General features: G+C 35.8%; 1 protein-coding gene across 4 annotated transcripts in view; it reads left to right on the top strand.

Moving 5' to 3' along the window:
- LOC107755926 (uncharacterized) overlaps nucleotides 1-13038 on the top strand; it is a 23990-nt gene that overhangs the window by 4814 nt on the left and 6138 nt on the right. Inside the window, exons 1-3 of one of the 4 annotated variants that reach the window (XM_016572893.1) lie at nucleotides 8622-8699; nucleotides 10377-10482; nucleotides 10570-10770. In XM_016572893.1, coding sequence (XP_016428379.1) covers nucleotides 10440-10482; nucleotides 10570-10770 — 244 coding nt within the window. In that variant the 5' untranslated portion in view covers nucleotides 8622-8699; nucleotides 10377-10439. Of the gene's footprint in view, nucleotides 1-8621; nucleotides 8700-10376; nucleotides 10771-13038 lie in introns of those variants that run through there. The other 3 variants (XM_016572894.1, XM_016572890.1, XM_016572891.1) reach the window with 3 other exon arrangements.

Here is a 13038-nt window from a genome sequence, read left to right as displayed (position 1 = left end):
GACTTTGGCTCCGGTCCAGAGACGCGAACGCACGGAGCGGATCATATGCGCGAGTCGGCATATATTAAACACTTTTAAAACTACACCGCCTCAGCATGATCATGATCACTATTTTGTTTTACTAAGAGTTTCATATTGAATCTAGAGGGTAATCTATTAGACTGTGGCTGTCAAATGCGGCTTTACCGAGCTCAACGGCTCTGACCCGAGCTGATATAAACAAATGCTATTGGCTAATTTAAAAAGGGGGCGGGGCTGCTCGATATGTCCCGCCCTGTCTTCCTGTTTCAGTTGAAATTACGTCACCACATAGAAAAACACTGCGTGTTTCAAGGCACTTCAGGGGACCTTTAAGACCGGCATCCTTTGAAACACTCAGAGAGTGTTGAGTTGCCGTAGTTCAGTTCTTTTCTTTTCAATCAATCTTTTGAATTTGAAGTGTGTTTTATTTAGCAGACACTTTTATAAAATAGGTTTTTGGTAATAAGCCAAATGTACAAGTTCAGTATCCGAATAAATCAGAATCAGAATGAGTTTCAAGTGTGCACAAATTTGTTGTGATTTCTGGGAGCCCTGGGTGCATTCATATATACTGTATATGATTCAGGAGAATAGAAATAACATTTATAAAAATAAGATTGAGAAATTAAAAACAATAAGGTAATATGCATCTTGATCGGAAGGTTTATGTGTAGATGTGTGCATTATGGACTGTATATACTGTAAAAAAGTGGTGTGACGTGTAGTAGGTTTGCTGCAATAGTTAGTGTTGACGGTGTTAAGCTCAATGCAGCGTGCCGAAAGACAGTTGCATCACAGATCAACAGCAGGAGTCAGATTTCATTTATCATGTGGGGAGAGTGAGGTGAGACAGACAAGATGATGGCAAAAGATTTAGTTTAGAAACTAAATCCAAAATACTGAACAGGCAATTTTGCATTTTGAAAAGCCTGATTCCAAGCTTTCATATTCGTTTTGCTAATATACATTCCATGTTTCTTTTTCTCGGTTCCACAGTGTTTGCTGATTTTCAGTTTTTTATATTTAAACTGTGTGTAAGTTATATATATTTTTTGGCCTATAGCATGGTTTATTTTTACTCGTTTTGTTAATAAAAGTTCTATGTTTAATATAGGCTAAGTGAGTTTGTTTTGACGCTGAATCGCCGCTATAATTCGAAAGTGAAATGCGCATGGACAATTACAAGCTATTTAAAAGTCAAGGGAAAGAGGGAAAACTCCCAACAAACTACGAATTACAGACTTGTAGACAACATATGACAGAAAAAGGATGAAGGGACACCTGGCTTTAAAAGGTGTCAAAGCATCAGATGGCCGCGTGGGAGATATGCTGTGAAAAATCAATCAGCCCTTTATTATATGGCTCAATATCATGTTGGTATTAGTGTTGGGTCATTCTTGAACGATTCGTTCATTTTGCTGAACGAGACTCAAAGATCCGAGTCGGTAAAATGATCCGAACTTCCCATCACTAGTAGGTATTGCCAAAGAAATTATGGATTATGTGTTGTTAAATTTGGGAAGTGTTTGTATTTTATTCAACCACGTTAGTGTTATTAGTGCAGTTCTAGGAACTTTTATATTTGCAGGGCTTGTTTTGTTTTGTTTGATGGAGAGCTTGTATATATAGGCCAGAAAGAGACTACACTGTAAATCCGAACTAGTTCAGTTTACTTAAGAAAAAGTTTGGAAAACGATTGCCTTATTTTTGCGAAGCAAACTTAAAGGGAAAAGTTAAGTTAATAATTGGCTAAAAGTAAAGAAAGCAAACACATCCTAAGTAAATTAAGTAATAAACATCAAGTTACTTTAACATCAATTCTAGTTAACATTTTCTAGAATATTTATTAAACTTAATATTTAATAGACTACTTTATTAATTTCATTAAACTAACAGTTTTATATTGTGTTCTGCAAACATCTCAAATGCTATTAGTCTCAACATGCTTTTAATCTGGCATTTTAAGCTACGGAGACTTAAAAAAAAAGCTATGTGCAATCGGTTTCCACATTTTCTTCAAGTAAAGTGAACAAAATTTTTATACTAGTTAAACAAGTATGGAATGCACTTAACACAAGTCTTAAATTCTCAACTGTTTATTTTTGTGTAAAACAGCCTTTTTACAGAGAAAACTTTTAAGACCATCACAATAATAAAAAAAAAATTCCCCAAAATATGTTTGTTCTATTAAACACTCTCTTGGATAGACAGTACTGTGCGGTCATATTTTCAGAACAGGCACTGCATACAGAAGCAGCATAAGCAAAAATAAATCCGGGCTATACAAACCTTTGGAAAGGTTTGAAACTTGAAAGGGCTACTTGGGGAAATGGGTGTGCTTTTTTAAAAATGGTGTTATGGTTTAGAAATTTTAGTTCAAAAGCCTGGTTATAGTGTTTTAGCAATCCAGAAAAACTGTAAGTGAGAATTTGGGTATTTCAAAATCCTCTGGCCATTCAAACTGTCGTTCAGCAGACAACTGCTCTGATGTATCAGATCCAGAGAGAAGTACAGTGTCAGCTTGACTTGAGGAGGGAGATGTGTGTTGAGGAATTATTTTCAGTGTTGCCCTCTCATAATGCATGATTAAAGTCAGGGTTATTTTCTGTTTGTTGAACTTTAGATTGTACAACACATTTGAAGGATGTAAACCTATCAAGCCAGTGGGCTTATCAGGTTTTTGTCCGTGTTATAGGTCTCAGCGGTTCCGAATACTATGTGCAGTGTGACCGTGATACTCTTCTTGAGGTTACTGAGCTTCTATTTCCTCACAGACCACCAAAAGATATAAACCGAAAATCAGTTGAGGAAGCAAAGTCACTAGGTCCAGGACAATGGGTAAGTTGTTTTTTATAAACTGTGCAGATTTCAAAACCTTCCATGCAACAGACAAATGTTACTTTTCTCCTCAGCTATAATATTTGATAGATGATGTATAAACAATAGCAATAAGTTTTAATATTAAAGGAACGCTCCACTATTTTTGAAAATAGGCTCATTCTCCAGCTCCCCTAGAGTTAAACAGTTGAGTTTCACCGTTTTCTAATCCATTCAGCCGATCTCCGGGTCTGGCGGTAGCACTTTTAGCTGTAGCTTAGCATAGATCATTGAATCTGATTAGACCGTTAGCATCTCGCTCAAAAATGACCAAAGAGTTTCTATATTTTTCCTATTTAAAACTGGACTCTTCTGTAGTTACATCGTGTACTAAGACCTGACTAACGCCTGGAAATAGGCTTATTGGAAGTTACCTAGCTGGGGACTATTTTCAGGCGCTGCGTAATATCATTGCGCCTGCTGCACCCATGGTACGGCAGCAAAGTTCCTTGATTATTACGCCGGAATGAGAGTATAAAATAAAATAAAAAATAGAAAATCGCAACTTTTAATTTTCCGTCGGTCTTAGTACACGATGTAACTACAGAAGAGTCAAGTTTTAAATAGGAAAAATATAGAAACTCTTTGGTCATTTTTGAGCGAGATGCTAACGGTCTAATCAGATTCAATGATCTATGCTAAGCTAAGCTAAAAGTGCTACCGCCAGACCCGGAGATCGGCTGAATGGATTCGAAAACAGTAAAACTCAACTGTTTAACTCTAGGGGAGTTGGAAAATGAGCCTATTTTCAAAAATAGTGGAGTGTTCCTTTAATGTTAGGAAAGAATTGACTGGTCTGTACACACCATTGGTCGTTTCTATCCCCCTAGTAATAAACATTTATTCATTGTATTTACTTTCAGGTCTACAAAGTTTGTGCAACAATCTGCAAACTAAACCTACCAACAACTATAAAGGCCTGGGATGGATACTATGAAATTCAAGAATGTTCTATCCAAGATTGATCTGGACAGATTATAGTTACACTTTGGGAAATGCACATCTCCCAACTTGAACTAGATAAATCCTACACTTTCAAAAGTCTTAAAACTAGACAAATCCAAAAACATTAAGAAGCTCACAACAACTCCCAGCACAACCATAGAACTCATTCAACAAGATGAAGTCTTTCCACCTGGTCAGGGCCATCAAATCATTGAGGAGCCCCCTACCCCAACTACAGTTATAACAGTAAAAACAACAGGGGCCCAAATAAGCATAAAAATGGTGTCCAAAATGCCACAAAGCTCAGGAAAACTTCAGTGTGAAACAAGTGTCACACTTGTAAAATTCTGCGCAAAACGTACAACTATATAACAAAATGCAATGCCATTATAGAACTCGAACAAGACTGTCGCATAATTACCCTTACAATTTCAAACCCCATTCTTGCAAAATTCATATCGCAGGACCTTAACTTGTCTACCTGTGACTCTCAAGACGTGCTCACAATCACTTACAATGATTGTTTAGAAATCAATGTAGAAAAAACTTCTTCAGCTCATCCCAGCGACATCGATGGGCTGCCAATGTTCAAAAGCTCAAACGTATCTCTCTGGCCAGTTCTCTGTTCCAAAAACTTGTCACCAGAATGTATTTTCCCCCTGTGCATATCCACTGCTGCTTCCAAACCCAAAACACCAAACTTTGCCTCTGACACTGTTTAGCAGTTGGCAGAACTAATCCAGGATGGTCTGACTTGGGGAGGCAGACGCTTAAACATCCAATTACGATGTGTTACCTGCGATGCTCCAGCTAAGGTAGTGTAAAAAGCAGTTTTCTGGATACTATAGGTGTGATAAATGCGATCAAAGCGGATCTTGGGATGGTCGAATGATATATCCAGAAACAAATAACCTGACCATGAGAACAGATCTGTCATTCAGGGAATGCTGGCAACCTAAACACCATCAAGAAGAGGAGATCTCACCCTTCTCTGTCCTCCCGATCAACATGATCAAATCCTTCCCCATAGATTATATGCACCAGAGCTGTCTCGGTGTAATGAAAAAGTTGCTGCTCTTGTGGACAAGGGTGAGAACAGATTTCTGGAAGTCATCAGGAGATGTGACCCGTGTAAGTGACACTAAAGAAGTCCATTCCAGATTGCTTTGCCAGGAAGCCAAGGGGCTTGCAGATAAATAGACTGCTGGAAAGTAACAGTTCAGACAGTTTGCTATCTACACGGGGAAGATTGTTCTGAAGGGATTGCTCCAAGACCAGCTCTATGAACACTTCTTGAGCTTCAGCACGGCTCTTTGCATTTCGGTGAACCCAGATCTCACAAAGTCACAAGGACCTTATGCAAACCAGCAGTGGAGATATTTTGTGGAGAGAGGACGGGAGCTGTATGGAGGAGACATTTTGGTTTACAATGTCCATTCCTTGCTGCACCTTGCAGAAGATGCCCAAAACCTTAGCAGCCTTGACAGCTGCAGTGCTTTCAAGTCTGAGAGCCATCTTCATCAAATGAAAAAACTGGTCCAATCTAGGAAAAATGTTTTGGCACAAAGTTCCAAATCATCTGGAGGACACATCCAAGTCCAAGATAGAAATCAAGGAAAACGATGTGTCCAAACAATGCCTTGAACAGTGTTGCGAGGTGGTGTCAGGACAAGCGGACGACAGTGTTATGCAGGATGTACACAAATCTACAGCCATATCTGACGACACCATATGATTCACGTGTCTATGGAACATACATGGATGGTGGTTATATCTGCACGACCTAAAGAAAGGAAACTCGCTGATGGCTTAAGGTGCACACTGCAATCAGTTACTTACTTAATGTAGAAGTATAATATAGGATTGTTTACTATGTGGACAAAACGATAGTTCACATTAAAGCAAGAGGAGCCCCTACCAAGTATTGAGTACATGTACAGTATATGAACATACTTTCCAGAAGGCCAACATTTCACTAAAAATGTTTTTTTTATTGGTCTTATTAAGTATTCTAATTTGTTGAGATAGTTAATTGGTGGGTTTTTGTTAAATGTGAGCCAAAATCATCACAATTAAAAGAACCAAAGACTTAAACTACTTCAGTCTGTGTGCATTGAATTTATTTAATACACGAGTTTCACAATTTGAGTTGAATTATTGAAATAAATGAACTTTTCCACGACATTCTAATTTATTGGGATGCACCTGTACTTTCTTTAACACAAAAACATATATGTTATGATAATGGTGACTGAGCCTGTAAATATGTGCAACTTATTTTTCAATATTATTTTTCATTTTCAGGAGTACCTTGTATAAAGGTGTTACCAGCGACCTGCCTGACCTCTCAGTCCTGCAAGTGGCAGAGGTGTATAAGGACTTTACCAGCACGACAACCCCTTTAGTCACCACAATGGGAATGTCCAGTGATGATTCGTTGGTGGATTCTGCTTTCGGTAAAGTTCAGGCTGGGAGTGTTCTGTCATACCAACAGCCAGCAACATTACTCCCCATCAAGATGCCCCACCACGACCACCTCTGCCACTCGATGGTTACAACCTTGACCCATCTGTGTGCTTATTTGTACATAGCAAACATGGACTGCTGCACGTGAAGTCACTGGTAGTATCTCTGGAAACAGCACACAAGATTGAGCATGCCACCAAAGACCAGAGTGCATCGATGGATTGGCACTCCGTTAGAAAGCCACGAGTAACATCATCCCGATTTAGAGAGGTTTGCCATGTACGGGGGCAGAGCTCTGCTGAACACTTGGCTGAAAGAATCTACAAGGGAACTCGCCAGACAGCAGACATGAAGAGAGGCCTTGAACTGGAATCTGCAGCGGTGGAGGAATACTGTCTGTTGCGCGGAGTGAACTTCTTTATATTTATATTTATTTGTTATTTATATTTACATGTTTACAGAAACACTATCAAAGTTACTTATATTTACATGTTTACTTATATTTACACGTTTACAGAAACACTATCAAAGTTACTTATATTTACATGTTTACAGAAACACTATCAAAGTTACTTATATTTACATGTTTACAGAAACACTATCGAAGTTATTTATATTTACATGTTTACAGAAACGTTGTATCAAAGTTATTTATATTTACATGTTTACAGAAACACTATTTAAGGTGCTTTAAATATTTACATGAAAATGAGATATGAAAATATGAAATATGAAGATTCTGTCATCATTTACTCACCCTCCACTTGTTCCAAACCTGTATGAGTTTCTTTCTTCTGTTGAACACCAACGACGATATTTAGAAAAATGTTAGTATCCGAACAGTTGATGGGCACCATTGACTTCCAATGTATTTTTTTTAGGGAGTCGATGGCTCGATCAAATCATCACTCTTGAAGTGACGACTGCAGACTCTTGTGTTAGGAGTGGTATTAAAATCCTCACGTCAGATATAGTGAATCCATTTTTTACGTGTTTCCTTGTCCAAAGGGAAAGTATGGAAACTAACCACAGAATTAAACCTCGAGGATGTGTCACATAACGAGACACAGCACGTTGCACCTTCACATCGAAGGCACTTTTTAAAGCTTCTTGACCTCATTAATAAAACGTTATATTTTAATATAATATACTAAAATGTTATGTTACTACAGTTATTAAAATACATAATATAAAATTATTTGTAATTGCTAGTTAATCAAAATTTGACAAAGACCACGCTATTACATAATGTACATAGTTAAACACACCTAATATAAAGTGGGACCTTGTTTTGTAATATAATACTAAAACTATTGTATACATCTCAAGACATTTGAAGTCTAATACAGTAAAATATATGATGTTTGAGAGTGGAGACAGACTTAGTTTTTCTTTAGCTTACGGCTATTTTTTTTATCATTTATCATCAGTTTATGGCTATAAAAAAGAGATTCAAATAATGTCAATAATTGTTGAAAGATTATTAAGATATAATAAATCTCATCAATCATAAATTTTAGACATTTCATACTTTTAGGTGTTTTTAGACTTGCATGAACTTTATATGTCCACATTTTAAAAACGAGAAAAACTAACTTTTTTGCATTTTAGTACTTGCACAAGAATGACATTTTATTTATAAACTCGTACACCCTTTTTAAAAATCACATTTGTGACCATGTCCCACAAAACCAGTCATAAGGGTCAAATAAATAATCTTTCCATTGATGTATGGTTTGTTAGGATAGGACAATATTTGGTCGAGATACAACTATTTGAAAATCTGAGGGTGCAAAAAAATCAAAATATTGAGAAAATCATCTTTAAAATGAAGTTCTTAGCAATGCATATTACTAATAAAAAATTAAGTTTTGATATATTTACGGTAGGAGATTTACAAAATATCTTCATGGAACATGATCTTTACTTAATATCCTAATGATTTTTGGCATACAAGAAAAATGTATAATTTTGACCCATACAATGTATTGTTGGCTATTGCTACAAATATACCCCAGCGACTTAACACTGCTTTTGTGCTGCAGGGTCACAAATATTCACATTTGCATTTTAATCTAATTTATACCTGGTAAGAAATGGCTTCTTCACCTAAACATTACAGTTTTTCCTTTTAGACAAAATCTCACACTCTAGTAGTTTCCTAATTTTCAGCACATAATTGGACAACATACAATGAAATACGTTTTTCACCGATACATTAAACTCTTGAGTTTCTGTCAACTCGTTTATCAAGTGTATATCATGTTCTATGTACATTTCTGTTCATTTTAGACAGCAGCGTGTCAACAGGACTTTTATTTTGGTGTGGTGATGTGACGTCATAAGGCTGCGCCGCGCTCTCGCACATGTTGTGATTCGACTGAAGAAAGGTTTGTGTTTAACGTGTAGAAACCGTTCGATCAACTCTAAAGTTTTATAAACGGTGTAGAATTGAATGTTTATTATTGACTGTAGCTTAATTGACTGCAACTTAATACTTTATCTAAAACGTATATATTTATAAAGGTTATTTTAGTGAGTGAAGCGCATCCACACACGACTAACACAAACGTTGTGTCGCATTGCACTCCGTGTATCGTGAATCCGTTTATCATAAACATGAATTCAGTCGCTGGCTTTTTAAACTCCGAGTCAGTTGAATTAAATGATTAAACAAGCTGGTCGAAACCGTTAATTCAAAAGAAAATATTTCCATTAAAGTGCAGTCTGTTAAATGTGATCAGCAAGTAATTAGATGCCAAATATCATAAAGTCGTAAATACATTAATGGTAACTTTGATTATAAGTTCATTCATTAATTAGTACTAGTTTTGAGTGTTTTTTTTTTTTGTCTAGCTCATTTAGGAGTATGTATACTTTTTATTATGTACACAATTTTTATTATTTATAATTATTATTAGTCTTTTTGTTTTGTTTTTTGACAGTTCTGCAGCTGTTGCCTAGATGATGAATTTTTTTAAAAATTCATTTGATTAAATAAGGACTACATTATGTAATTGTCCCATTTTTATCTAAATAACTTTTTTTTTTTACTTTTTTTAAATGCCAAACTTTATATGACTATATGATTATTTCCTATGTATATATGATTAATATAAATGATAAATTAATAAATAGGGCCTCACATTAATTATAATCTATTAATTCATCCTTCTAATAATGTCTAAAAATATGTCTACCGAGCTCTGATAATGTATGGAATATTATATTATCAGACTATCCAAATTTTAATAAAACAATAGGCCTATACCTTTAGAAGCACGGATGTGTCCGTCACCTTAAAGGGATAGTTCACCCCAAAATGAAAATTCTGTCATGTAGTAAAGCTCAGGTGCTTATCTATAGAAGAATTAACCAGATTTATTATGGAGGAAGAAGGGTACACGACCTGCTCTTTATGGAAAACGGATCACTTTATTGACAGTTTCATTCGAAAAAGGGAAGCGTTGTTTAAATAAACATCTGAATACATGCAACAACCATTTACTCTGTACGTCCTCGCCAGAACAAACGACGACAGACAGAGGGTTGTGGATAGAAACTTTAAAACTTATAGATGCAACATTCACACAACAGACAAAAGGGAATTAAAATTTAAAACACTTCCCCCTTTCCTTTTCTTGATGTTTTAAAACCCGCGCAGGTTTAGCGCATGCGGAGCTCGTGTGAAAAGGCCTTTGCGGCGCGCGTTCTCGAAACTCTGTCGCTATGGAAACAAAGATGCCAAAATGCAATCACGCGCAAATTAGCTCCTCTAATAGTTCTTATGAAATTGATTTAATTATACTTGCTATTAGTATTACGCACACTGCAGAATCATTATTTGCTGATTCAACTATGGACAAACTGAGTTGGACAAAAAAGTTGAACAAATCGCAATTGCTTTGTAATGCTTCATGCTTCGTAAACCGTATTGCTTTGATATGGGATGCATCATTTTACCTTTAAATACGTAGTATTTTATAGTATTTCAAGGGATGGGTGGCAACCCTACAGCTGATTTAGTTTAAATTTATTTTTCTTTCTGTTATTCTCATCTTAAACAGGACAGAGTGTCCAAACACACAGAAAAACTCCCGCCGAAGCGACTGAGACACACGGTTATAAAGATGGCGTTTATTGAAGAGGAGAGTGAAGACATTAGGATTAAAGATGTATTCAGCATGAAACAAGAAGATCCTGAGACACAAACAAAGATGGTGTTTATTAAAGAGGAGAGTGAAGACATTAGGATTAAAGATGTATTCAGCATGAAACAAGAAGATCCTGAGACACAAACAAAGATGGTGTTTATTAAAGAGGAGAGTGAAGACATGAAAACCGAAGATGTGTCCACATATGAAGATAGTGAGACACAAACGTTTATTAGAGAGGAGAATGAAGACACAAAGAATAAAAAAGCATTCAGAGTCAAACATGAAGATGCTGAGACACAAACAGGTTGGTGTTTATTCTCAAAGCTGAACTCACTCATCTGAGCCTTATTCAGATGTCCAGCTCTACAGAAATGAAAGATATTTGTGAAGAATGTCATATAAGTGTCCTAATTAAAGTGGTTTTATTTGACACGGAGCGGGTCGACGCATGTGGACAGACATGTTGAGATCACATGACCAGACAAACACTAATGCTGGCTGTCGGTCCATGTTGGTCATTCGTTATTACGACACGTCACACATTAAATTAATAAATAATGCAGAAGTTGCTTAACCAAAAAATTATTTTGTGTAACATTAAACCCAATATCTACTTTTGAATTGAAAACGATGAAAACCATTCATTTCTATCAATTAATTATGCGACAGTATTTAACAAAAACATTTATTTTGCGTAAGGTGAACTCTGAAATGTGGGTAATCAACTTTACATTTGGTAGAGTTACTGCTGCTGTCCGCAATTGTTCTTCATTTAAAGGGCTTTGATGAGCAAATAAAACCACCGTTGGACACTAATTTTATAACAAACTTATTTTTTTATCAAACATCTGTTTGCTCAAGCTCAGTTGTAAATGTAGCATCATAAGTTGATCTAGGATGGGTGTTTCTTCTCCTGGGGCCTGATGTATAAAATGGGCATATGGGGAATTACAAAATAAACTAGGCATAAATATGTACAGACACTTTAGACCTTGCTTATGCACTCTTTTAGTGGAGTGACTGAAGCACTGAAGTAAACTTGATTTAAGCTGTTTTACATCTGATATACACTTTTAGATGAAATATGTCACTCCGCACTCAAATGACATGAAATCATTATCCAGAAGTTACAACTTTTTTTATATGCATTTAAAGAGAAATATTTGTAGTGGATGCACTTTTCCTGCGGCATTCTGTGTTTTCATGTTTTAACTAGCGAGGATTGCTTGGCACATGATGATTCCATTATAAATTGTTTTCTACATCGAAAATATTATCAATCATGCACTCTTGACTCTAGACGGTATAATGACAGACACCAAAGGACTCGCTCGGTGATGGATCGGTCCATTGGCCGCTTTGAATAAGAGGCTCACACTGTACTGTACAGGGCTCGCAAAATGTCAAAATCCCTGGTAGCGCTTCGGGCTGGCACTGTTGAGATTTTGGTAACCTGAAAAGAATTTAACTAGCCCAAAAAATAAAAATAAAAAGGCAATTTTTTATGTCGAAAATTGGACAGGAGTCGAAACATAAGTCAAAAACAAAAACACAATGCGGCCACGCTGTAGTTTTAGTTCATTATCCACCATGATGTGCAGCTTTTCGTTATCCAGATCTTTCGGCCATTTTTCTCTGGAGAGGTGAAATTTTTAAGGAGTTTCAACCGATCGCAGAAAGAATTGGGGTAACACTTTATAATAACTTTCATTAATAAATCATTAACAAACATTATATAATGTTTAACTAATCATTACTTAATATATATTCACATATCTAGAAATATGAGATAATGTGCTTGTTAATGTTAACTAATGAAGTTATTAAACATTACCAAATGATTAACAGATCATTATTTAATGTAAATTGAATGCTTACAAATGTCATTAAACTTTCAATTCATATCATGCATTTTTTTTTTTATCTTCAAATGATTTTGACAGATGGTTTACAATGATTAAAAGCTGTGTAGACTTCTACTATTTGCACATCTTAAATCATTTAATAATCATTTGTTCATGTTTTTGCAGTACCCAATCTAAAGTGGAGACTATTCATCATTTGTAAATGTTTATAAACATTTACTAATTTTTTAGTATCTTTATTGGCATTGGACTTTTAGCTACTTTAACAACGTTTGTGTAAAGGGTGGTTAGTTAAGTTTAGCTAAATGTTTGGTGAAGACATTACCCACATTGTAATTTGGCAGTTACGGCAGCGTGGAATATGAACGTGCATGAGTTATTTTATTTAGTCGGTGTTATTTTAATGTTTCGGGTTTTTTACCTAAAACATAGAGACTCTGATGTTGATGTGTCTGCATTCAAGCATTTCAGTGGGCTTAAATAGATCACCCTTTACAGCAGATTTAGTTCACAAACTGACAGTTTTGACCTAAATATGATTTTCAGTTACAATAATTAATCCTAAAATTCGACATTAGTAACTTACTTTTAGCAGCATCAGTCTCGCGCACTCACAAGATTTGGGTGCAAAACATGTTTTAATCTCCTCAACACTTATATTAGTATAATATTGTGAATCGTTAAACAGAATATTCCTTGAATATGGG

This window comes from Sinocyclocheilus rhinocerous, unplaced genomic scaffold (genome assembly GCF_001515625.1).
Source record: "Sinocyclocheilus rhinocerous isolate Xijiao unplaced genomic scaffold, SAMN03320098_v1.1 scaffold863, whole genome shotgun sequence".
Taxonomy (NCBI): domain Eukaryota; kingdom Metazoa; phylum Chordata; class Actinopteri; order Cypriniformes; family Cyprinidae; genus Sinocyclocheilus; species Sinocyclocheilus rhinocerous.
Note: the sequence above shows the minus strand (reverse complement) of the source record. Positions and strands in the feature narration are given on the sequence as shown.